Here is a 26,654-nt window from a genome sequence, read left to right as displayed (position 1 = left end):
TAAAATTGATCTATTACATGCACAGTTTCCTTGCGTTGACGGTGTGTTGCAGCAAGGACATAAACAAGGATGTAAACAACAGGAAATGATGTTTGGCGTCGTTAACAGTTTAGCCACAAATTCATATTTATCTGTCAAACCGTTTTAAACACCCACAATCTTCAGCAGCTCTGCAGTGCGGCTGCTTTCCCTGCATTCTACATTTCAAATAACAAACTTGTAAAAGATATGTGAACGTTTTATATTACTTACACGTGCTTATACCGAATTTATGTGTAAGACACTTGTAAGGTTTTATTTTAGGGAGCAGCCATGAGCTTCAGCTGTGTTCTCTTCATTTTCTGTCTGATTCAGGCTCAAACTGATACGGCTAGCAGCTACTCTGACTGACAGTATTTACAAAGCAATTTGCAAATCGCAGCATGTTATGTTAGCTGACCAATAAGAGCCTCTTGAGGGCGAAAATATGACAGTTGTTTTCAGGTTAGCTGAGTAGCAGTATATAATCAAAGTAAAATACATTCAAAAAAATAAAGTGAATTTTTTTTAGAAATGAAGCATGACCACACATTGCTTCTTTGTTGTAACAGCTTATGTATGTGATGAATGAATGTAGAAAGTGGTCATGCTGAACAGTGCATTGTGCTTTATACGTATTAAAAACAGCCATTTTGCAAGCTAATAAGCAACTAGTTAAAAACAGAAACCGGCCCCCATAAATTTCACCATCAAACAACTTTTTCAAAAGAATAGCTTGTCAGAGTCATTTGTGATTGTCTCATTTTTATTCCCACTAAGGAATTTTACAAGAAACATCTGACACCAAATGATTAGTTAAAATGAAGGCTCCTGGGCTCTGAAAAGTGCAACCTTTGGGCACTTTCTTACATCTTTCCCCTCACATTCCCTCTTTCACCTCCATCCCCCTCTTTTTTTTCATCTATCTGTTCCTCTCTCCCCTGCTGTCTCGGAGGTCAGACGGAGCACATTAAAGGTCTTTTCCTTCCAATTAGTTAGCTGCTAATGAGGCTGAAGCCCCCCAGACCCTCCTCCCAGCAAAGCCCCCTTGTCCCACAGGCCAAAAGTTTGGTGCCCCCCTACTGCCGCTAATCTACCCCCACCCTCTTTAGCCACCATACTGGCTACAATTACCACACATCCAGACAACAGACCCACAACCAGAGCTGCACCTACATGCTCACCGGCAAACCTGTTTACTAACAGGATACATTTTGTTATACCGTTTTGCTGGAAAGACTTCCTGTGACATGGAAAAGCTGCACAGGACACTTCCTGAGCCACTGACAAGCCATGAGTACAATAATGGGGATACAAAAATAAACATAAGAGCAATACTGTGGCTGAAGGATACACAAACACCTGCACCAATCTCATCCTTGTCTGTTTTTGTAGAATCACCCCAGACTCATGCCACTGATTGTGTCAGAAGTTAGCATTTAGAAGTATGCTTTTATTTTTCTCCCCAAAGATATTGCATTTTTATTTTTGTGTTATATTAATACGATACAAGATTATCAAAATAATGTGATAAATTAGTTAGCCATTTATAAATTAGCAAATAGCCATGTTTATTACATAAACAATACTATAAGCTATACTATATACTATAAGCTACAGTCTTTCATGTATTGTGATTTTATTATGCCCTCATTAAAATACACACAGTAATAAACAAGTTTAATATTGTTTGAGAAATCAAGTTTGAAAGTCTTCAGTTTGATGTTCAGGCAGTCTATCAGACAACTGTCGTGTTTTGGCACATTACGTTCATCATGTTGCTAACATTAAACTAGCTTGTTTTGGCACAGTAGTAGCATCTTTGTAACATTTTAATATGTTTTTTATAACATGTTCCTAACTAATTTCTAGCATGTTTGAAGACCTTCAGCATCTTTATTACTTATTGTTTGCTAGCATGTTTGTACTCTGTTAGCAAATCGTTAGTATGTTACTCATATGTTACTACTTTCCTTACACTTTTCTTGCATATTTTAACAGTACTGATCATTTTATTACAAGTTGTTAGCATGCTTTAGCCTATTGGTGACATATCTTACACTCAGAAATAAAGGTGCGTGAGTTGTCACTGGGGTGGTACCTTTTTAACAGGTACAAATTTGTAAAAGGTCCATATTAATACCTTAAGGGAACATATTAGTTCCTAAAAAGTACAAAAGTGTTCCTCTAAAAATGTTTAGGTACTGAGATGGACCTTTTAAAAAGGTACCACCCCAGTGACAGCTTGCATACCTTTATTTCTGTACCTTTGTTAGTTTACACTGTAAATATGATATGACAATAAGTCATGACAACCAATGTTTTTATGTTACTTTAACTTTTTTTTAAGTTAGGCATCAACTACGTTTTTTAAGTTATGCAAAGATTAACTTATTTATTATTATTATTTTTATTATTTACTCAGTTTACTTGACATAAGTTGAGATGACTAGAAAAATTACTGTAAAAGAAAGTCCAAGGCACTTGAAAAATGTGGAATAATTATTTTATAGTTTTTAATAAAAATAAATAAATTCACACATTTTTTGAGTGCCTTGGACTTTCTTTTGCTGTCTATTCTGATGAATCCCTAACCCAAAGAGCGTACATTAATTAAGCTACCCCTGAGCACTTTTTTTTTGATTTTGGATTAGAAAAGTTTATTTGATTTTACAAAAAAAAATTAATAATAATAATATTTAAAAATATTTAAACTAACATTAACTAATGGATTCTTTTTGTACATTCATTTCAGCATTTAAACCCATTTCACATTACTGTTTTACTGAATTTTACATCAAATAAGAGCAGCCTTGGAGATCATAAGCATATTTAATTGTATACATGAAAATTAAGTATATGTGTATATTCAAGCAAAGTATTGCAAAAAAAAAAAAAATTTTTTAACTACAAATTTTTTTCTTTTTTTTTCTTTTTTCTTTTTTGCTTCTCTTAATTTTCCTCTTTAAATTTGTATTTAATATTTTTCTGTTACATATAAATTTGGGTATACTAGTTTTTGGACCGATATCGTGAGTTATTTTGTTAGATAAGCTCCAGATTTGGCTTATACTGACTAATCTAATATAGATGCACAGATATTATATTTTATTAATTTAAAACACAGATATGTGAGTGGTGTACTTATATATGCCGAGCACTGTATAAGGGTAATTAGTTTGGATAGAAAGAAAATTGTCAAATTAAGCTCAAATCCTCAGGAGTTCTGATTATTCTATCTTTGATGAGCGCTCAACTGAAACCCTAAAATATTTTGGATGATTATTTACTTCTTCTTTTCTAAACATAGCTGATTTTGACACTTTTATTTAAGTTTTACAACATCACATTTAGTCTCATAGTTGTTATTAAAGATAGCAACCCATACCGCCCCACTGGGAGCTGTTCCTTGCATCCAGGGATTTGTATTCCTGACAAACATGATTCCTGTAGCCTTGAGAGCGCTGTAGATTGAATGCACTGAGACTGTAATTGTGTGAGAGGGAGAGAAACATACAGGTGGAAGGGTTGCGGCCGCGTTGTTTCTCAGGCCGTAGTGTAACTCAAGCCTCCCCTGGGCTCCCTGTGAGCTTTGGCTCTGTGTGCTGTTTCTCATGACTCGTCCCGTATCTCCCAGCATGGGACGAGAGAGAAAAGCGGCGCTCCATCGTTGGAAAACACAACAGGAGCCTCTCGGAGGGTCAGAGGTCCCACTTCCTGTTTCCTCTTCACGCAGGGTCATCATAGGGTCTTCTCTGTCTCTCTTTCCTTTTGTTACGGGCCCTCGCAACTCAAATCAGTGTCTTTGCCTGGAGATGGAAGTGGAAGGAGGCATTGATCACACGTGTGCTGCTCTACTGCTTAGTGTCAGTGTTTAAGATAAGCTGTCGATGAGACCTGCCTGTAAAACACACACAAACACACACTTCTGGGCTGCGTACTGTTTTAAAGCTGCTCCGATAGATCATATTATGTTCCTACATGTGCCTCATAAATGTGAGCTATGGGACAGGTTATAGATCAGGGTTCTCAGACTTGTTTTAAAATAAAAGGGGACTTGTGAAATTGCACAATGCACAATAAATGACTTTAAGTAGGGTTGATAGTGCACATTCAAATTAAGAATAGATAAATGTTTAGATGAGAAATGATTGTCTATTTGGCCATTAATTTCAATCAAACAACACTATTGCTAAGAAAAACAGTAAAACACAATATCATCTATTCTAGTTCACTGTATAATCAATGTATGTATCAACCTGTATGTAATGTTCATAGTACATCATCTGTAAATATAACCATAGTTTTTCTATAACTGCACTTTATAACTTATACCTGTATCCTGCACTTGCTGCTTTGTGCTAACTGCTGGTTAGACCTAAACTGCACTTCGTTGCCTTGTACTTGTACAACTTTTATGTACATTGATTATGTACATGAATTATATGTACATGAATTATATATATATATATATATATATATATATATATATATATATATATATATATATATATTCATCTGTATTTCTCTAGCACTTTTACATTGTAGATTGTGTCAAAGCAGCTTAACACAGAGGTTTTAGTAAATTGTAACTATAAGTCCAGTTTTCAGTTTAGTTAAGTTCAGTGTGGTTTAATTTTCAATGCTGAAAGTCCAAACACTGAAGAGCAAATCCAACAATGCACAGCTCCACAAGTCCCAAACCAAGCAAGCCAGTGGCGGACAGTGGTGAGGAAAAAACGTGACCAATTAACGAAAGTGAAGGAAAAAAACTTTGAGAGAAATAGGCTTAGTTGGGCACAAGCATTTCTCCTTTGGCCAAACCTGTTGTGCAGAGCTGCAGTCTAGGCACCAGGGGATGGATGATGCCGGTCCTCTGTTGTGGAGAAGCTGCAGGTGCGAGTAGTTTACCGGTGAGTATACAGGCTGGCCCATAGGATCAATGCGGAGACTCATCTATCACATGGAATTTTCAGGAATCAGTCTCATACTCTTTACTCCTTCATGATCACCACAGCATCTGCTCAGGATACAGCCTGGTCAAAGATATATATATATATATATATATATATATATATATATATATATATATATATATATATATATATATATATATATATATATATATATATATATATATATACAGAATATGAACACATTTTTTTAAACATAATAGTTTTAATAACTAATTTCTAATAACTTATTTTATCTTTGCCATGATGACAGTAAATAATATTTTACTAGATCTTTTTCTAGACACTTCTATACAGCTTAAAGTGACATTTAATGGCTTAACTAGGTTAATTAGTTTAACGTGACAGGATAGGGTTATTAGGCAAGTTATTGTATAATAATGCTCTGTTCTATAGACTATTGAACAAATATATAGCTTAAAGGGACTAATAATTTGTCCTTAAAAAGGTTTTTTAAAAATTTAAAACTGCTTTTATTCTAGCTGAAATAAAACAAATAAGACTTTCTTCAGAGGAAAAAATATTATCATACATACTGTGAAAATTTCCTTGCTCTGTTAAACATCACTTGGAAAATAATTTAAAAAAGAAAAAAAAATCTAAAAATCAAAGAGGGGCTAATAATTCTGACTTCAACTATATATATATATATATATATATATATATATATATATATATATATATATATATATATATATATATATATATATATATATATATATATATATATATGCCAAAATTATTTATACCCCTGGCAAATTCTGACTAAATGTGACAATAAACTGTCTATTTGAAAACTTATACATTTTATACATATAATGCTGTATATAAAATTTTATCAATCATAGGTTCACAACTAAGCACAGCAAAATAAGTCTTTATTTCCCCAGTCCCGTGAAGCTCTGTAACCTCCATATAATCTCAAATGTGTATAAATTTGTGTGAATATATGCATATTTTGTAGTACATTAATTCTTATATTTCTAAGTAATTTTAAAACTAATAGATCATTAGCAATGCTTTATGGGGCTTATAGTTCACCCTTTTAATTAATAAAGTCATTATTTAAGTATTGTACCTTACTTTGTACCATATTCTTTGTTAGGTCAAATCAAAGTTGTATTATTCAAGCCAGGATAATGATTGATACGTAAAATACATATTGCAAAATACATCCCAGGAGATACGGGTGATACGTTTTTGTTTTTGCGAATCCACCAGATGCTTGTGTATGCTTTTTCAGATCTCAAATATTTCTTGTGAGTGCCATTCCCGCTTTTCGCGTAAATCCACCAGAGGTCGCTGTTTACTGACTGACTTACTGACCGACCGACCAACCGAACCCCCAGCTGCCATCCCTAAACCCATACAACAGTGTTTTCAAGATAGTGTTTTCAAGTCCGCCGATATACGTGGCAAGCTACTGGGAAAGCTGGTAACAGCGGACTTGCCGTCCACATGGAGGTCATACCACCCTGTGGCATTCATTTTAAAGACAAAATGCAGCCATACGTAGTTCTAGATACTATACATAATTTGCGCTATCCAGAAATGTATACGTTTTTACAATGAGCCCGTGTTGGTATTATTGGGATTCAGGTCTGGTTCACACCTTTTATTCATTCTTTCATTCATTTTCTTTTTGGCTTAGTCCTTTTATTAATCTGGAGTCGCAACAGCAGAATGAACCGCCAACTTATCCAGCACATATTTTACACAGCGGATGCCCTTCCAGCTGCAACCCATCACTGGGAAACACTCTACACTCTCTTTCTCACACATACTTAATAGACAATTTTAGCTTACCCAGTTCACCTATAGCGCAAATCTTGTGGGGGAAACCGGAGCACCTGGAGGAAACTCTCGCCAAAATGGAGAGAACATGCAAACTCCACACAGAAATGCCAACTGACCCAGCCAAGGCTCAAATCAGTGACCTTTTTTCTGTGAGGCGACAGCACTACCTTCTGCACCATTGTGTCACTTATAACCTTAACTTTATAACTTGCTTTAACAAAGACCTTAAAAAATAATATGGGAAAAATTAAGGGAAGATATCTTTTGGACAAAGTGCTGCTGAAAATGTGTTTTGCACTTATGCATCATAGTAAGCCAAATAAGTTGATTTGCAGTTGTTTTGTCTTGTTCTTATCCATTTCGGTTTTCCTGGAGGTTTACGGAGGCCCCCTAGTGGGCCCTGTTTTCCCTGACTGAGAGACACTTCTTTAATCCACACATAGTTCGTCCATGAGAGAATGCTGAGCTGGGAATCAGATGGTGATATCAGATGCACTGCTTTCAGACCACATGACTCTGGGAACGATGGCGATAACATGTCGAACCCCGGAGCAGAAGACAAGCAAAGCCTGTCCTCAGACACTAATTAGATTTAGCCAGCAGCTCTCCTATCAGTAACTCTTTTAGCTCCCGCTACTTTGTCAAACAATCAGCTGCATTAACTACCAAAAAATGGCAACATTTACACTGCTAGATAAAAGGACTGTGAATTCTTTTCTTCAAAGACTCTAAAGCGTAGAGATTTCATTTCATCACAGCTCTTTTATCCACATTTCTGTTATACAAACAACAAAAAGCAACGGCACATTAGTAGCAAAGCAGTGCAGTCCACTTTTTTTGGAAACTGTGAAACTATTCCTCTTTTTTTGCTTCAAATGAAACGGATATCTTTGTTCAGAGGCACACAAATCCTTAATTTGCTGGCTTTCTTTGATAAATGGCTTTGTTATAGCACCGGGGAAGCTTCTACAGAGACTTGTTTAGATTGCAAAGGAACTGATTCAGACAAATGTGGTAAAACAGTCATAAATCATCTTCGAGAAGCCCACACCCAGGCCGCTAGAGGAGGCCTGCTCTTTGTGCTCCTGTCCCAACAGGTATTAGTTCTAGGAAATGAATCTGTCTCTTTCATCTGTCCTAGACGTACTGTGTCGTGCGTGATTGCCTCTGCTTCAGACAGGTGAGAGGGGACACTGGGCGCGAGCAAAATGGTCCATACAACCCCCTCTTTATCACCTCAAATTCAATAAATGTTGAGTAATGCATGAAATGTTTGCGCGCATGCGGGCTTGTATTGAAGTTTCCATGACTCACACAGTGAAAATGTACCGTTTTTATCCCTTCTTTCTTCAAGTATGAACCATAACAACTGAAGTGGACTTCACCTATCAAACAAAAAACAAAAATAGGCTCTTTCCTGAGATTTTGCTGTTGTTTATGTGTGTGTGTGTGTGTGTGTGTGTGTGTGACCTTTGGTTGGTTTCATATAAATGAGGAAATCCAAAAGCACTCTTTGTAGGGCAGGGGTCATAATGTAATCATTTTAAGAATGCAGGAAATTACAATTCAAACGAAATTACACTGAGGTTAAGCACCAGGCTTATTTGATTATTTAGATTCTTTTCCAAAGAACGATGGACGCTGCAAGCGTTTGAGAGTGTTTGTGGTGATCCAGTTTAAGTTAAGATTTGATGCTTATGAAAGCAGGCTCACCAGGGCTACATTTATTTGATCAAAAATACTAACTTGTGAACTATTTTTACAAATTAATTTAGATTTTGGGCCTTTCTTAGTTTAATACAAAGTGAATATCCAAAATATAGATTTCTTAATGTCTTTCATCACACATTATCTATTTGTGTTTATGGATATCAATTACAATATTCACTCACTGGCCACTTTATTAGGTACACCTGTCCAACTGCTTGCTAGCGCAAATTTCTAATCAGCCAATCACATAGCAGCAACTATGCATTTTGGCATGTAGACATGATCAAGATAATCTGCTGCAGTTTAAACCGACCATCAGAATGGGGAAGAAAGATAATTTAAGTGACTTGGTTGTTTGTGGCAGACGGGCTGGTCTGAGTATTTAAGAAACTGCTGATCTACTGGGGTTTTCATGCACAACCATCTCTGGGGTTTAAAGAGAATGGTCCGAAAGAGAGAAAATATGTAGTGGGCAGCAGTTCTGTGGAGTGGAAATGCCTTGTTGATGCCAGAGGTCAGAGGAGAATGGCCAGACTGGTTCAAGCTGATAGAAAGGCAGCAGTACACCAAAATCACCAAAACTGAACAGTAGAAGATTGGAAAGATGTTGCCTGGTATGATGAGTCTCAATTTCTGCTGCAACATTCAGATGGTAGGGTCAGAATTGGGCATCAAAACATAAAAGCATGGATCCATCCTACTTTGCATAAAAGGTTCAGGCTGGTGGTGGTGTAATGGTGTAATAGTGGTGGTGCAATGCCACAGCCTGCCTAAGTATTGTTGCTGACCATTTCTTTATGACTACAGTGTACCCATCTTCTGATCTACTTCCAATAGGAACACGCACCATGGCATAAAACACGAATCATCTCAGACTGGTTTCTTGAACACGACAATGAGTTCACTGTACTCAAATGGCTTCCAAAGTCACCACATCTCAATCCAATAGAGCACCTTTGGGATGTGGTGGAACAAGAGATTCGCATCATGGATGTGCAGCCAACAAATCTGCAGCAACTGTGTGATGCAATATTGACCAAAATCTCTGAAGAATATTTCCAGTACTTTGTTGAATCTATGCCATGACGGATTGAGACAGTTCTGAAGGCAAAAGGGGTCCAACCTGGGAAGGTGTACCTAATTAAGTGAGTGTATATTTATTTAAAAAAAAAAAAAAAATTTCAAAATGAGTTTTCACTTTAGCAGCATTTACACAAGCTGTGCAGTTTTCTTCATTTTTACAAAAGGATATGTTTATACATTTTTGCTTGACTATATTTAGTACTTTTTATTCACCAAAACGTTTTTGAGTGTTCGCAGTATTTTCTGAATCATAAAAAAGAAATAATGTCATTTTTTTTTAAAATGTTTTAAAAAGACCCAAAATCCCTCGCATGAACTTTGTTTCTAATATGTCAAAAGAATCAAACTATAATTTTTTAAACCTGCAAACATTTTTGCACTAGAAGTTTGCAAATTGGCTAAATTGAACTATATGACTAATTTAACTAAATAGCCTAACTAAGTAAATGAATGTAGCTTCATTTAAAGAAATTATTTTAGATTAATATTTAAATTAAATGTTTGAATTAGCATAGATAAATTATTTTTAAAACATTTTATAAATTAATTTAGTTGTATTAACTTATGATACAAAAAACTGTGCAAAAACATGATGCAAAAAAATGTGCACTGTAAACAAACTGGGGAACAATTATCCTAACAATCATTTGTTTTTTTTACCCTTTCACCTAAGAACTAACTATCTGACAATTTTCATATTATTTACATGTTGTTGTTCTTTTGTTGCTTTAATTACTTCTATTACTTCTATTGTCCTCATTTAAAAGTGGCTTTTGATACAGTAATTCGTCCAAGTGATTAACTGTTTATGTAAAATAGAAACCTTTGTAACATTATAAACGCATGTACTCTCAGTTAATTAAATTAATGAGTTCTTGCTGATTAAAGGTATTAATTTCATTGAAAAAATCCATAACATCTCACTGACCGCATTCAGTGTAGCTGTTGCATATACTGTATAGCTTGACAGCATGCAGAGCACCATATGAACAGACCACAAGCTGCGGCACAAGTCCAGACATGCTCCTTTTTAGTCTCGAACAGGCACAATACACGGTATGATGCTAATCAGAGGTAAAATAGGAAGAAAAAAAACAACAAGTCATCGCTACATTTCATCCGGTTTCCTCGGTTTCTCTCTCGAGCAAATACACAAACATGTAGGCTGCTGTAGAGGGAAGCCGTGTCCCTGTTCTGACCCTGTTTGGGTTACACTTCAGAGCGGGGACACGCTGGATCTGCTGCTGCAGCGCGAGGGCCAAACCACAGGCTTTATCTCCGTCCCCTCTGGGGTCTTTATACCCAGGCCATACACAACCCTCAGCTGCTCACTGCCGCCCCACAGCGTGTGTTGTGGTTACCAAAAAAAGAGAAAGAGAAAAAAAATCTTGTCCTCTCATGTTTTCTCCACAGTAGGTGGATTTTTTTTCTTTTTGTCTGTGGTGGGGATGAATTGTAAGACTTACTGAGGGAAAGGATCAAAAGAAAAACTCATTTTGCTGAAAGACTTGTTTTAGAGAGGAAATAGGAAAGGGTGGACAGAGTCTTGGATTTTTGAGGTGGTTCTTAATGCTTTAGGAATTTAAAGGAGTAGTTCACTGTCAGAATTTAATAATCCTTTACTTGTCACAAACCTGTTTGAGTTTTTTTTCTGTCGAACACAAAATAAGTTAATTTGAAAAATGCTGAAAACCTGTAACCATTTACTTCCATAGTATTTGTTCTTCCTACTATTTAACAGGTTTCTAACATTCTTTAAAGGATCTTATTCAAGAGTACACACTTAGCTGATGATTAATTATAAAGCTTGTTTGGTATGATGTCCCGGGAGAGAGCCCTGAGCTCATTACATCCTCGAGCCCGGGGCTCCCTCCCGTTTGCGAGGTGATAGGTGAGTTTGAGCTTAAGTATCTCGAGAACTCCCCTGCTGTAGTAGCTAATGAACAGATATTGTCTATGGTGCTGATTTGGATTAGTCAATTAACTTAAGTTGCATGTTTTTGGGCAGTGAGAGGAAATCGGGGAACCCGGGGGAAACCCACGTGAGCACGGGGAGAACAGGTAAACTCCACACAGAAACGTTGGCTAGTCCTTTGGTAAGCACTAAATCCAGTAACGTTCTTGCTGTGAGGCAACAGTGCTAACCACTGGACCACCATGCCACCTGTCTTGGAAAGGAGGAGAAGTAGGGGTGGAAGAGGGGATTCTTCAAAATGGAAATGGCTGTTATATGGAACATAAGGTATTTTTTAGTGGCTTAGGAATTGCCTGATTGGTGAATCATAAGTTGGATAATGCGGGACCAGCCACAGGTGATCATAAGCACGTGATCCTCTCGAAATTAGTTTATAAATGAACTTTACTTTTTGTTTAACAGAAAAAGGGAACCCATAAAGGTATGGAACCACTTGAGGATGAGTAAATGTTGAGTAAATCTTTTTGGGTGAACTATCCCTTTAAGGGAATCTATGAGGTCCCAATAAACTAACAAAGTCCTTTTTTGATCTTAACTTGGGGTAGGAAGTAGTTTGAAATAGCTTTCGGCATTCATGTCAAGTCACATCATGATTGTTTATATAGCACTTAATGCAGTAGTTTGCTGTTAATCAAGCAGCTTTATAATATTAAGCATATCAAACAGTGTAGTGTTGCTTTCACTTACATATCAATTCCTTTTCTTATGCAGCTTTTAGTGTTTGTTTTTATTTGTGGTCGTCGGAATCAATGAACTGAACAGAGTAAATGAACCGAGAAGACAAAGTGGAGCCCCTTATTACATCATCACCATCAATTGTAGTTAGAAGGTGTTTACCAGCAGGAGTAAACTTTTTTTTGGAGGTTTTACTTTGGCAAGTGTCTTCAAACTCCTGAAATTAGCTCCAAACCAACTTCATTTTTGGCCTGAAGTTCTGTGAGTTTTTTTCTTATGCAAAACATGAACAAATATATGTTTAGGAATGTGGATAACCAAAGAGTTTATGGTACCCATAGACTGCTATAATTTTCAAATGTATTTTTAGAATTTGACAAAGACGTAGTTTTAAAAACAGACTATATAAAGAATGGACCATTATAGAGACCATTATAAAGAACAGACCAGGAACAACTGAAACCTAAAACAACATGAGCCTATTTATAATCAGGGTACATCGAAATCACTTGGTACCTTGTTCAAAAAAGTGCAACATAACTGATATTTTTCACATACCATTTATATAATGTTTTAAGAGTACAATATAGATAGATGATTTTGATTGTTTTGATTAACATTTCAACAATTATTCGTTAATAAATGTTTGCTAGATTGTTCAAAGGGGCATTTTTCCAATGCTCTACTTTTGAATTTTTTTCAATGTAAACACATGAGTGCGGGTTTTAGATGCCCTGTTAAGTTAAAAGAACTCCAACTTTCTATTTACAGGCAATTAGTGGCTGTCTGGACACCCTTGTGTGTTTTATGCTATGCCTTTTTTATTAAACCATTTTGAAGTGTTGCGTCTCACGTTTTTAGAAGCAAAGACACATAATTTAAAGTGAATGAGCCCAACTATGTCCATTTTTTTAAGTCTCTTATTTGTCATTATTTTGATTTGGTTCATGGTATTCATGTTTTCCACATCAGACTTCCATTAGGGGAACATAGTGAGCATCTATGATTGATGATTTTCATGGTGTATTGTGGAACTTTTCAGTGTATAAATGTTTCAGTGCTGGCCGGTTTAAGTATCTAATGGTATGATTACCTTGCATAAAGGTTATCATACCATCAGATCATCGTTTGACGATATTGTGATATCATTGTTTGACGATATTGTGATTACTGCTCTAAAATATATTCTTTTTAAATGTTTGGCTAAGAACAACACCTTTTTATCCCATTTGAACACAATATATTTTATTTTGAGAAACATTTAAAATATTTTGGACCAGTAAACATGCCAGGCTAAATAATTAAAATGAATTATTGACTTTTGTTGGTTTCAAAAACTCTGTTTTCTTTACAATTTAAAGAGGCATCTGTGAATATCATTTTTGCTCGAGATACTGTTGTCCTAAAAGACTAAACAAATCTTACACATACCGTAGAAAAGATATAGCAGAAAATTTTGCCAGTTTTAAAACCTTGTCTTTTCCAAACCACGGTATACCTTGAATCGGTTGTCGTTCCATGCCTATCATGTCGCATCTACTGCGTACAGACAAATAGCTTGTTGCTGGATTCTTGGTGCATTGCTTGTAGTTAGAATTACTCTATAAGGGAGCTGATTGAGATGCACCCTCGGATTAAACTAAACAAGGAGCATAAAGTAGACTAAACTAAACAGAACATGACAGCTACAGTATAGTGTTATGCTTTAAGTTTTGAAAGGGGGTAACATTTTCATGTGCTAGTTTGAAAATTTGTGAAAAGTCCATAAACATATATTCAAAGAGGACCTGAGTCATAATTAGGAACTGGATTATAATGAAAGACTTGATATCATTGTGGTATTGATGTTTGGGTCAGTATGTATACACACAACAACCGCATAACAGCACACTTAAATGCTTTGGCAGCCCCTCACCCTCAAGACCGTATCATCATAGCAGCAGGTTTTCAGCATGAGATCTACACTGGACTAATCATTGTTTAGTCATGGTCTTCTAATTTCCAGAAAGTCGTCGTCTGTGAGTTTTCTCCTTTATACGCTCCGTTGCTCGTCTGCTTGATTAAACAGTAAACCGCCATGTGGCTTTACAGTATCGCTCTGGGCGCTGACCCCGAGCAGAGTTCATGCCCGGTATGGGCTTTAGTGACAGGTCTGTGGTCCCTGTGCATCTTCTCTGCCTTGAGCACTTTGCCACATGTTGGCCTTTTGTGTGGAGTTTGTGAGTTTTCCTTTGCTTTCAGTGCAGTTAGGGAAAGACGAGATCGCATGGCTGAACAGACACTAATTGCATTTTTGCATTGGGCTTCGCTGCATTCCATGAGCTCTTGTGTTCCCGGAGCCTCTGGACCGCAGAGAGAAAGAAGAGGAGGGGAGTCCTCCAATATGAGGCTTGTACTTGATTTATCAAGCATATTTTAGTTTTATTTGTTTCCTTTGTGTTTCCCCGAGGCTGTATGGTATGCATCAGGCTTGTTTCACAGAAGCAGTGTCAGGGCAAGTTCAGATTCTTATTGTGCTTTTACACTGACTGCATTGATCTAAGGTGATGTTTACACAACCATGGTTTACTTAACAACAGGAAAGTTTTTGCTTTGGCTTTTTTAAAAGCTTTGCATACTGAAGAAAAAATATTTAAAAAATCCAAGTTTATGCAGATCCTTCAAAACTAAACTAGCTAAAAAGTTTAACTACAGTAGTTGGCAATTTCACTTTGTAAAAAAAGACATGAACAGACAGTTCTGTAGTCTGTCATTGTTATTTTAGTTGAACATGTAATACATATGTTGTCACAGTTTTTCATGATAGGGCAGGATGTCATTCCTGGCAAACGTGCGATTCATGTCCAATATGAAAGAAAAGCTCTTTATCCTTAAGGAAAATTGACTGAAGTAATTTTTTCATATTTTAATCTTATGATATGTCGTATTAGGCCAGTTGTAAAGATCAAAATTCATGATCTGATGCTGTCTCAGTTCATCTGTTATTTCTCTCTATAATTTAAGCCTATAACGTAGAATTCTATAGCCAACGTTTCTTCAATGGATTGATTAATTCAGTAGATAGAGTTTACAAAGCTTGAAAACTAAAATGAGGCTCTGTATGAGAGAGTCTGACTTCTCTGATTTATATTTGGTGACGATGTCTGTGGGTGTCAAAATTAAAGTGCACATTTTTGCTTATATTATATACACTACTGGTCAAAAGGTTAGGGTCAGTATGATTGTTAAATTTTTTTAAAAAAGCTTCTCCTGCTCACCAAGGCTTTATTTATCATATCATAAATACAGCACAAATTGTTAAATTGTGAAATGTTATTGTACTAGTTTATTAGTTATAAGTTTATTGTTTAATTTAATCATCCAGTGATTTTAAAGATGAATTTTCGGGTTCATTGCTCCAGTCTTCACATGATCCTTCAGAAATCACTCTAATATTAATTGTTATTATTGTTATTATTATTATTATTAATATTATATATGGTAATAGTAATAAAAGCAATAAAGACTGGAGTAATAATTTAATTTGAAAATAAATACAATAAAAGAAAGCAGTTATTAAAAATTTTAATAAATATTTAACAATTAAAAATGTATTTTACATTTAATAAATGTTGCTTTGATGAACTGAATAATTTTCCTTTAAAAACATGACAAAACATAAATAAAACTGACCCCAATCTTTTGACCGGTAGCGTAAATATATATATATGTATATGGCTAAGAAATAGCTGTTAACTTTTTTTTTGGTGGGACCATTGAAAATTTTGGCAGGGCAAGTAAAAATCTAAACTACTGGCCCGATCGGGCCAGTAGAAATAATTCTTAGCGCTGAATGCAGCAAACATGTTTGACACAGAAAAAGCTTTTTAATTCCACAATGTGGATATTTTAAACTTTGCTAAATTAATAATACACTTCAATAAACATGTACACATAGACATCACCTACCATACAGTAAATGCAATAAAATTGCAGGCTTACTATGTCTGTATATAATAACTTATATTTGATTGTAACTTTAACTTAATTTGATTGCAATGCAATTATGTGCACCATTTGTAAAGCTGCTTCGTAAAAAGCACTATACAAACAAACTTGAATTGAATAGAATTGAATTAGTGATTATTTGAACAAACAAATTTCCAAATTTTCCCAGCATGTATGTGCTGAGTTATTCAAAAATGACTGTAAAGACTTTCTGTTTAAAAATAAATGCTGTTTACTACATTTTCTATAAAGCAAATAATCTTGATAATAAATGATTCTAGCCATAAATCAGCATATCAGAATTATTTGTTTTGTTATTTGTTATTTGTTATGTGATACTGAAGACTGAAATAATGATGCTGAAGTATTCAGATTTTCCATCACTGGAATAAATACATTTGAAAATATATTCACATAGTTTTTAAATAATATTTGACATTTATTACAGTATTTTTTATTTACACTAGACACTGCAGAGGCTTGATCATAATTAAATGTAATTTACGTGAAGGAGACCCACATTTACCATGGAACATAGGCTAATTCAATTGACTGAGTTGCTAAATAAACCGTGTGTGTGGCTTTTCTGAAACAATGGGTAAGTAACTCACTCCCATTATTTTATATTACGCCTTATAAACCCATATTGAAAAACACTGAGGAGTTAAATAGATTTATAGAGCATTTTAGCCGTATTTCTGCTGACTTGAGTATGGGACAAAAACACACCAGCACCATATAGTTTGCACCAACTTTTCCTAACAAAGTATTGTTTACAGTGTGAAAGTTATAACCTGGTAAACGCTAAGCCATGCAGTATGTGTTTGTTGTTGTTTTTGGGACAGTTCACCCTTCCAAGATAGGTGACTATAAAGGGATAGTTCAGCCAAATCTGAACATTTTGTCATTATTTACTCACCATTTACTTGTTTCAAACCAGTTTGACATTCTTTCTTATGTTAAACACAACAAAAAATATTTTGAGACATGCCAGAAACCTGTAACCATTGACTTCTATATATCTGTGTTTCCAACTATGGTTACAGGTTCTCTGCTTTCTTCAAAATATATTCTTTCATGTTCAACAGAATAAAGAAACTTGTAAAGGTTTAGAATCACTTGAGGGAGAGTAAATTGTGAGTACAGTTTTAGGTGGACGATTCCTTTAATGTTGAAGATCTTTGGCTGAAACTGTGGTCCTTGAAAATGAATGAAATGCAAGTCAGCAACTACAAACACTTTGAGGGTCATAAAAAAACATACAAGCAAAGCTAAATACAGCATCGACCCAAAGCAGATGCAGAGATGGACCCTTCTCTCAGTTGGCACATAATCCCAAATTCAGTTCTTTTCAGTAAGGTGTTGGTTTGATACACACAGAATGGTTTCTTGATATATCTTTGTTATTCTTTATGCTTGTAATTAAAAGCAGTCAAATAACACACAAAGTAAAACTGAAAAAAAAAGTTTGATTTGGATTATTAATGTTAATCAAATTTTTTTTTTTTCAGTTTGACTTTTTATGTTGTTATTTGACTGTTAAGAACTATTTTGGTTATGTGCGGCACAATGGGTAGCACTGTTGCGTGTGTGAATGAGAGTATTTGGGTGTTTCCCAGTGATGAGTTGCAGCTGGAAGGGCATCCGCTGTGTAAAACACATGCTGGATAAGTTGGCGGATCATTTAGCTGTGGCAACCCCAGATTAATAAAAGGACTTAGCCGAAAAGAAAATTAATTAATGAATCTAGTTATTAATATGCTAATTATGTTTAATAAATGAACATTTTCATTCAACATTACATTCAGCAGGTTATTTAAAACATTTAATATATATATATATGTTCCATGGGCATTTTCTTTTAGAACTAAATAACAATGATGTACAATGTACAACAAGTAACATTAATGGTTTCATATGAGCTCAATATATTACCTGGAGCCATGAGTATTCATTTTGTTTCTTCATATATTATTTTAGCCTTTAAAGTCCCAGAAGTCGATGACTCGCATTTTCTGAATATAGATGTTGAAAGATTAAAATGGCATGGTGGCTGAAGGTTGCTGGTTCGAGTCCGGGCTGGTCCAGTTGGCATTTCTGTGCGGAGTTTGCATGTTCTCTCCGTGTTCATTTAGGTTTCCTCCAGGTGCTCCGGTTTCCCCACAGTTTGAAGACATGTGCTATAGGTGAATTGGATGAACTAAAATGGCTGTGGTGGATGAGTGTGTATGGGTGTTGTTTCCCAGTACTGTGTTGCAGCTGGAAGGTCATCCGCTGGGTAAAACATATGCTGGAATAGTTGGTGGTTCATTCCACTGTGGTGACTGACCCCTGATATATAAGGAGCTAAGCCAAAGTAAAATGAATGAATGATAAAAAAACATTGTCAGCCAATCAGTACTCTATTTAAAACAGCAGACAACAAAAGTGCATCACATGCTTACAACAAACAGATTATTCATGTCCATTGGTATGGATACTATTGCTAAAATCATGTTCTTCGATGTCATTCTTGGTGTAAACACACCTTTCCAGTATGAATACGTTCCTGTTTTCCTTCACTGTGTCACAGTGGCACCAGCTAGAAATGTACTCTAACCCGCAAGAACCAAAGCACCCTGTGCTACCTCAGCTGGCCACTGTATGTATGTGTGTGTATGTAGCTATATATGTGTGTGTGTGTGTTTTGTGGCTCTGCTCCATCGGCCTTCTCTCAATACACCCAGTGCCAAACGGGAAGCCAGTTGTTCGTAAGCTTTCCTCTGTTCTTTTCTCCCTCTACCTTTTTTAGAGTTTGTTTTAAAATACTCCCGACCGCATTTCTCTCTCTCTCTCTCTCTTTTCGTCTTTACGACTGTTTGCTCTGAGAGTTTAAATGGTTTGTGGGGACGGCCCGTCTCGCGTCGTTACTGGGCAACAGTCTTCAGGAAGGAATTCAGAGCCCTCAGTAAATGTGCTTAAGGCTTAGACTCATGCAGCTCTCCAAAAACATGCTGTTGAAACAAGAGAGCCGAGTGCATTAAAGGCCCATTCCTCTCCGCGCAGGGAAAACAGGCGCATTTGTTGTTCTTACAGTTTCAGATGTCATTGAGAGTGTTCACTAGGTGGCGCTATGCCAAGATTGTTTTCACACCGTTATCAGACGTCTTTTGTATTCATTTTATGATTTTTTTGGTGTCATTGCTGGTGAGCAAACGGCATAAATGAATACGTTTCTCTGTCACTGCTATAACCGGCCCTGCGGACTTATTCAAACAGAGGCCGTCTGTGCCCGCCGTGTTCAGGCCTGAATGGAGGCCTGTGTGAAGATCTGCTGGAATATGTTGTATGACTTTCCCTGCCGACCTCCTGAGAATGTGCTGACTTTAAATCACGCATGGAGGCGTTTGTATGTTTAATATGGCCTGTTTATCTTCTGAAAGGGTGTAATGTAATAATTATCTTTTTTTCTGAGTAAGAGCTGTGTGCTGGTCAGAAGCTGTTGCTCCTCTGATTTATTTCAGAGCGAAGCCATCCATACCCAAACCCATCTGATCTCAATTTTCTCCTGTAGACAAAAACAACAACAGCAACGCAAAGAAAAAAGCAACAACAACAAGCACATGCTTGTGTCCGCACATCGGAAGGAAATCAATAAAAGAGGGAGACAGAGTAGAAAGATTAAAGGAAAAGCAGAAGACTGAGGGAGACGATGGAATTTTCTGCAATTATAGTTTGGCAAAACACAACAGCGGTCGATGTAAGAATCAACTCATTTAAGGTTTATCCTTTTATGCCTGACTCCATTAAAAAAACACAAAGACAAGAAAACAACAGTAGAAATGAATGGCTTTTGTGATATTTTAGCTTTTGTATTAAACCATATCAAGCTTGAAATACATTTCCAATCAGGTTTAGTATAACATGAAGATCTGAAGCAATTTATTTTATTGTCTGAAAGCAGCTGACTTTGTTAACATGTGATAAAATCAAAAGAATAGGCCTTGGTATTAACAGATTTATCACCCTTTTCAAAGACTTTTAAATAAAAAAACAATTGCTGTGTAATTTAGTTTTTGTAACTGGCCAGCTTGTTTTAAAGACACTGTTTTAAATTGTCTTGCTAATGAATTTTTAAAGTTGAAATTTAATTTTTATAGATAATAAAATTATATAAGATTGCATATTATACATAATAATTATAAATTATTTCGCAAAATGTTGTTTAAAGTAAAAAAAAAAAAAAAACTATCACTTACCAGATTCTAAACCGTTTCTTTTTATTCAATTGTTAAGCTATGAAGATTTATGGTCTTCTACAGTTATTTCTCAGATATCACTCCAAGTCGATCCAATAAATAACCAGTTTCCACCCACCAGATGTCAGCCATTTAACTCTATATGCTAAAATCACTGTTAAATGAAACATTTGGCCTTTTAGCAATAACAAATTAATTTTGCCATGCCTTTGTTTGACAGTTTTCCACTACAGTGTGATTATGATCTGAGCACAAATACATAAGCCTAATCTCATTCTGATATGCAAGATATAATATAGAGCAGTGATTCCCAGTTTTTTTCAACCAAACTTTGGCTGACTTTGACCTTAAATATTTACTTGAAGCTTAAGTTACCATATTTCTATAGTTTTACATACTTACATGTTCATAGTTCTCTGATTTCATGACATTAATCACTGAGTTGGTCACAATCCCTAATTCATTATTAACTTCTTATCAACCTGTATAATTACACCCCTTTCTATAGTCCAGAAGTTTTAAAGCCTGTATGTGCAGTTACTAAGTAATGTTACATTTAGTCATCTAGCAAATGCTTTTGTCCAAAGTGACTTACAATTGAGGAAGCATTCAATGATTCAACAAGTAGAGGCAATACACACAAGAAGTGTGAATTATACAAAGGAACTGTTTGTGCGCAGAAAATTACTTTAAGTGCTAGAATTATGAGGGGGTAGTGTTTGTTTGTTTGTTTGTTTGTTTGTTTGTTTGTTTGTTTGTTTTTGTTTGTTTGTTTGTTTGTTTGTTTGTTTGTTTGTTTGTTTGTTTGTTTGTTTGTTTGTTTGTTTGTTTGTTTGAAGAGTGTTTCTACAGGTTGTTTGTCAGGCCCTCTCACCTGTGTGAAGCAGACTTCTTAGATGCACAATCTTTTTTCTTTTTTTTTATATGGAGTGATTGTCTGGTGCAAATATGGGAAACTGGTGCTAGTGTCAGAGAAATAGAGATAAATGAGTGTTTTCTACAGGTGGTTTGTCAAGTTTACTCACTTGTGTGAGGCACACTCAGAATTTGAATTTGTTTGGGTTGTCGTGTGGTGAGGAGGTTTTGTTCAGCGGGGTTCAGGTGATCCCTGAACAGATGGAATTTTTTATTTATTTTATTTTTTATTTAGTTATTTATTTATTTAACAGGAAAAAAATTTAAATATAATCAGCCTGCCTCCTGTTTTTCAGCAGGTTCCTGCTCTGCAGAACATAAAAACCTACAGACACCCTTAACATCTCATCCATCAACACATGAAAACGGTTCGAACAATCACCAAATATAGAAAATGAAGGCAATTATCTTAGTGGCCACAGCGATATTTGACCATCAGATAACGACTATTTGTTTTTAGTTGTCATTTGAATGATACTATTGAATACACAGTCAGAAGATCATTCCACTGGCATAGAACATTGAATCAAATGTTTATTTTGTTTTTGCACCACACACAAATTAACACACTTATTATCTGTCCTCTGTAGCTTTTGCGGATGGTGACATTGCCTGAGAAGAGATGGAGGGCTCGACAAGGGGGTGGCGGTGCGAGAAGAAACCCATCCGGACCAGGTCAGACAGATGAGGATGAGGAGGGTCTAGAAAGTGGGGACTGTGATGATGAAGATGAGTGTACTGGTGTTTCAGGACTCGGGCCGCCCCCGAGACGCAAACGACTGCGCATCTTTGCAGGTCAGTGATATAACACCCACTGTTTTATTGTTTTTATTACTTCATTATGCTATTGTAAGTTTAATTTTACATTTTTATTAATGTTAAAGCAACTTTTTTTGCAAAAAAAAAAAAAAAATTAAATCACAAAAATGTGTTATTGCTTAGCCTAAATCACCATGGAAACTATATGTAAATTACTTGCACTTGAAAACAGAACTAATACTCGAACTCAAAAGAATTTTGAAGCAAAAAGAGAAAGGAATAGTACCTGTCATAAAACATGAATCAACATAGCATCAAGTCTATTGCACTGTGACTATTTTTACAAAACAATGTTTGTATTGAAATATTTTACATTAAAATGTATTAACAACTTGCAGTCATGTCACAGGGTGACTGACAAATTTGCATTTATAAATTTTTCACAGAGTGTTAGTAATCTTTACACCAGTAACTATTTGCTAATTTTATAGTTTGCACCATTACTTAATATGACCAGCAATCAATACGCAAATACCAGCATAATCAATCTTCTGCAACATTATTTGGATTCATAAATTACAAAATAATGAAGATTGACTGGTGTTTAAACTATTTACTGCTTCTCGTATAAAATATAAGCTAAATCAAATATACTGGAGTCATATAAGCTATTTGTGTACTTATTTAAAAGCAAAGAAAAATAAAGTATTCAATTTATAGAGTATATGAGATAATTATATTACAGTGTGGTAAATTTAATGGTAAGTAATCTAAAAATATTCAGAATACATTACCTAAAACCTTGAGTATGTTACTAACCACAATTTCCATCCTGTAATATAATCAGTATTGGGCTGCAATTTGTAAGTAATCTTCCCTTAACTATTAATCAAAATCAGGATTGTAGGTTAAAGCAATTACTTAAAGCAATACTTTTTCTTTTTCTTCTTCTTCTTTTTTTAGGAGAGTTTTGATTGCAATTTAAGGCAATTGTGTTTAATTTATGGGTACACTGATGCGCCAAAAATGCAAAGCCATATAGAAGGCAATCAAAATAAACTAAAGTTAGTAAAATAAGTGTCTCAAAATGCTCAATTTAGACCATGTTTAGGTGGACATTTTGAACATGTTTCTTTAAAAAGTTGTTCAGCAGTGTTTAATGCAGCCATTTTAATAAAAGGCGCATTTCCAATATGTAACATACATTCTTGTTATTATATCCTTCCTGAATAAATATAAATTCTAATGTTTGCATACTAATATCCTAAATTAACTTCACATTGCATATGCAAATAGTGTTTTTAAATGCAGCAATTTCATTGGCTTTGGTGCGCGTTGATGCATTAAACAAAAAAATGTGTATTACATTTAACCCTGATTGTATTCCATAGAGTCAAAGCACAGCTCAGGTAAATTACCCACTTCCAATGGTTATCTTGTATGCTTCAAACACTAGAGGGCCAAGATTCACATATTGTAGCTTTAAAGTTGCCCCAGCATCACAGGTACAGGTAGCGTCTGTTATCAGTGACCTTGTGACCTTATCATTGTCCAAGGGAACAAACAGGGTATGAGGGAGATGTTCCCTTTGATCCAAAACAAAGCACAAAAGAACCAACAAACCATGTAAGTGCAAAGAAACTAAACAGAGGCAAAGAATAACAGTAGAGGGGCAGGAACAAGGAGTCTGATACTGACTGACAAAGCCGGACCAGCTGAGCAAACACTACAGTGGGAGTTGTCGTCCTGCTCGTGTTGTTGTGGCAAAGATTTGGGCTCTCCGGGTAGCGCCGCCAGGGGCCCAGGGTTAGACCGAGAATCCCACGTATAAAGCACATATGGCAGAACAGGATAACGCACGTATCAGCACTCGAATTCACACGGAGGAAGTGGAGCGAGGTCTGAATGCTCTCTGAACTGTAAGCCAGTGGTGTTTGTGCGCGCATCCTCCCTCTCTCTCATGAAAGATTTACTGCTTTAATTATTAGGAATGAGGAGAATGCGTTTTGGGTTCTGGGATGAACAGTTGGCGATATATCTTTCCTGTCTTGGAATTTTATATCCCTCTCTCTCCAGTCTGCTCTGATTATCTGTTTGTTTGTGCGTTGGGACATTGGGTTTGCGACCTAGGAATGAATTACAGAATTGCTTCTGAGAGTGCAGTGGACAGCAGGCCAAAACGATGCTAAATGCTAATAATAAAGCCACGCAATCAATCATGCAGGTTAAGACGTTTATGAGGGAGGAGGAATCACTTTTGATAACTTTTGCGGTGGATGTCAAAGGTTGGGCTTTCCAACTATTTTATGGTGTTTTGGAATATGTTCATCATCGTGTAACATGGAGAATGCTTAAACTGTATTTTTAGGCCAGTTTCAAAGGGATAGTTCACTCAAAAATGAAAAATTGCTGGTAATATAATCGGCCTTAGGCTATGCAATTTGTTTTGCTGACTTTTTCTCTCTAAGTAGAACATTAAAGAGCATTTATAGCTGAAACTGGGGTCCTTGGTGCTTAATAAAATGCTTGTCGATGCTCCAAACTGGTATGAAAACACCTAGGATCGTTTTTCAGAGGTTGTGGAATAAAAGGTAACAATGTCGTACATAATATTTAGTTTCTTGAACAAAGCAATTGTTTTACTTCAGACCTCAATGTATCATCAGGAGCCATGGGGATTCATTCAGTTGTGCCTGTTTCTTAAAGTGCATTTCATCAAATCAAATTTCCAGTTTTAAACATTTGGGTTTTGCAAGCAGTAACTAAACAATGGTAAATTTGAAAGCACCGTTTAGCAGTTTAGTTTAATAGTTTGTTGGTTCATTCTGCATTTTAAATATACAAATATTGATATTTTTTTTGTTTGTTTTTTATGTAATTTTTAAAGACATTTTAAATATGTGATTAAACTGTGGTGCAAGCAAGAAGCAAGAAGGCTGCTTCTTTAATTCCCTGCTGGACCAGTTGGCATTTCTGCTCATCATTACTCATTACTGGAACTATATATATATATATATATATATATATATATATATATATATATATATATATATATATATATATATATATATATATATATATATATATATATATATATATATAAATTTGGCCAATTCCTGTTACAAAGTCAATTCTGTTTTGATGACTCGATTGAGTTTTCTACTTTGCAGGATCTTAGCCATACCAATGTTTACTCGATTCTGCAGCTCCAAACAATGGAAAATTTGAATGCATCCTTACGGTTAGTTCATGAAGTATGTGTAAACGTTGGTATGACTATGATTCTGCAATCCTGTCTGTGTTTCTGCAGTAGTGAAGTAGAAAACACAGAGAATCGAAGATTCACAGCAGTACCAATGTTTACACATTCTTCATGCACTTACCATAAGGATGGATTCATATTTACCATTGTTTGTTGAATGTTTGCAAAGCCCTAACATTTTAATTGGGAATTTGAATTCATAAAAAAAAACATAGGTGACTATGATCCTGCAATTATGTCAGCATTTTTACCATTGGGCTGTAGCCCCCTATATTTCTACTTAACTCCCCTAAAACTTTTGGGATTAGCTCATAAACTGTACACTAATTTTTTGCCTCAGTTCCCTTTAAATTTGATAAGAAAATGGTGGCAGAATTCAGCTCCTCCCCGTCTATTATTTTTCATTTGATCAACAAACCACAGCCGTGGACAGCGAGAGAGCGAGGTGTGTGTTTATTGATAAATTGTTATGATATCTGCTTATTTGCAGTTCTTTGATATAGATAACCTCATGTAGGAGCAGTCGGGTTTTCTCTGCGTTCATCTCATCAGCACAGCTGTTTCCTCCCGTGAAAAATTTAACTCTTAAAGAACATTTAGCTATTTTTGTTTCAAAATGAACTACCAATATTAAACACTTCTTAAACAACAGTTCTTGTGACATCAACTATGCCATACAGTCTTGCACAGAAAGAATTAATCACAGTGACAGAAGCACTTAGAGTATGTACTCGTTTTAACTGTCACTGACAGAGATAGAAACATCAAGTGTTGTCTAGTATTAAAAATACTAGTCAAAAAATATATAAATACTAGTCACTAAAAATATGTCAATTAACCTGTAAGTTTAAAATATATGTATTTATATGTATGTCATTTAATTAGAAAAGTGGCAGTTTATTTATTTAATACATTGAAACAAAAATACACTTGAATATAGAAAGTGGTTTTTACTACAGTAAACAGGTAAGTTGAGCCTATCTGGCTCATTCAGAAATCAAATGGCTATGCCAGTCAATGCTATACAGTGGACTACTAATATATAACCCATATTAAACAAATATTTTAACTATATAACTATTAAATTACTACTTATGAATGTAATACTAAGCTCTAAGGATCCACCAGCCTGAGGCTTCCTCCGTTTAGACAGGAGGGGGAAAGGGGAGTCTGAGCTCAGGTAGGTCTCGAGAACTCCACTGTTGTTGGATTTAGGAAGGAGTGCAAGTAGTCAGGGTGGAAGGTTTTTTTTTTTTTTTTCA

The 26,654-nt window shown here is 35.5% G+C and overlaps 1 protein-coding gene across 2 annotated transcripts in view; it reads left to right on the top strand.

The window, feature by feature from the left end:
* Positions 1-26,654, top strand: part of gpc3 (glypican 3) — a 296,476-nt gene that overhangs the window by 226,728 nt on the left and 43,094 nt on the right. For both annotated transcript variants that reach the window (XR_015506644.1, NM_001305618.1), the window contains exon 7: positions 21,962-22,166. Coding sequence is in view for 1 of the 2 variants with exons in the window: in NM_001305618.1 (NP_001292547.1) it covers positions 21,962-22,166 (205 nt within the window). In the remaining variant the exon portion in view is untranslated. The remainder of the gene's footprint in view (positions 1-21,961; positions 22,167-26,654) is intronic.

This window comes from Danio rerio, chromosome 14, assembly GCF_052040795.2.
Source record: "Danio rerio strain M-AB ecotype USA chromosome 14, GRCz13ab, whole genome shotgun sequence".
Classification (NCBI taxonomy): Eukaryota; Metazoa; Chordata; class Actinopteri; order Cypriniformes; family Danionidae; genus Danio; species Danio rerio.
Note: the sequence above shows the minus strand (reverse complement) of the source record. Positions and strands in the feature narration are given on the sequence as shown.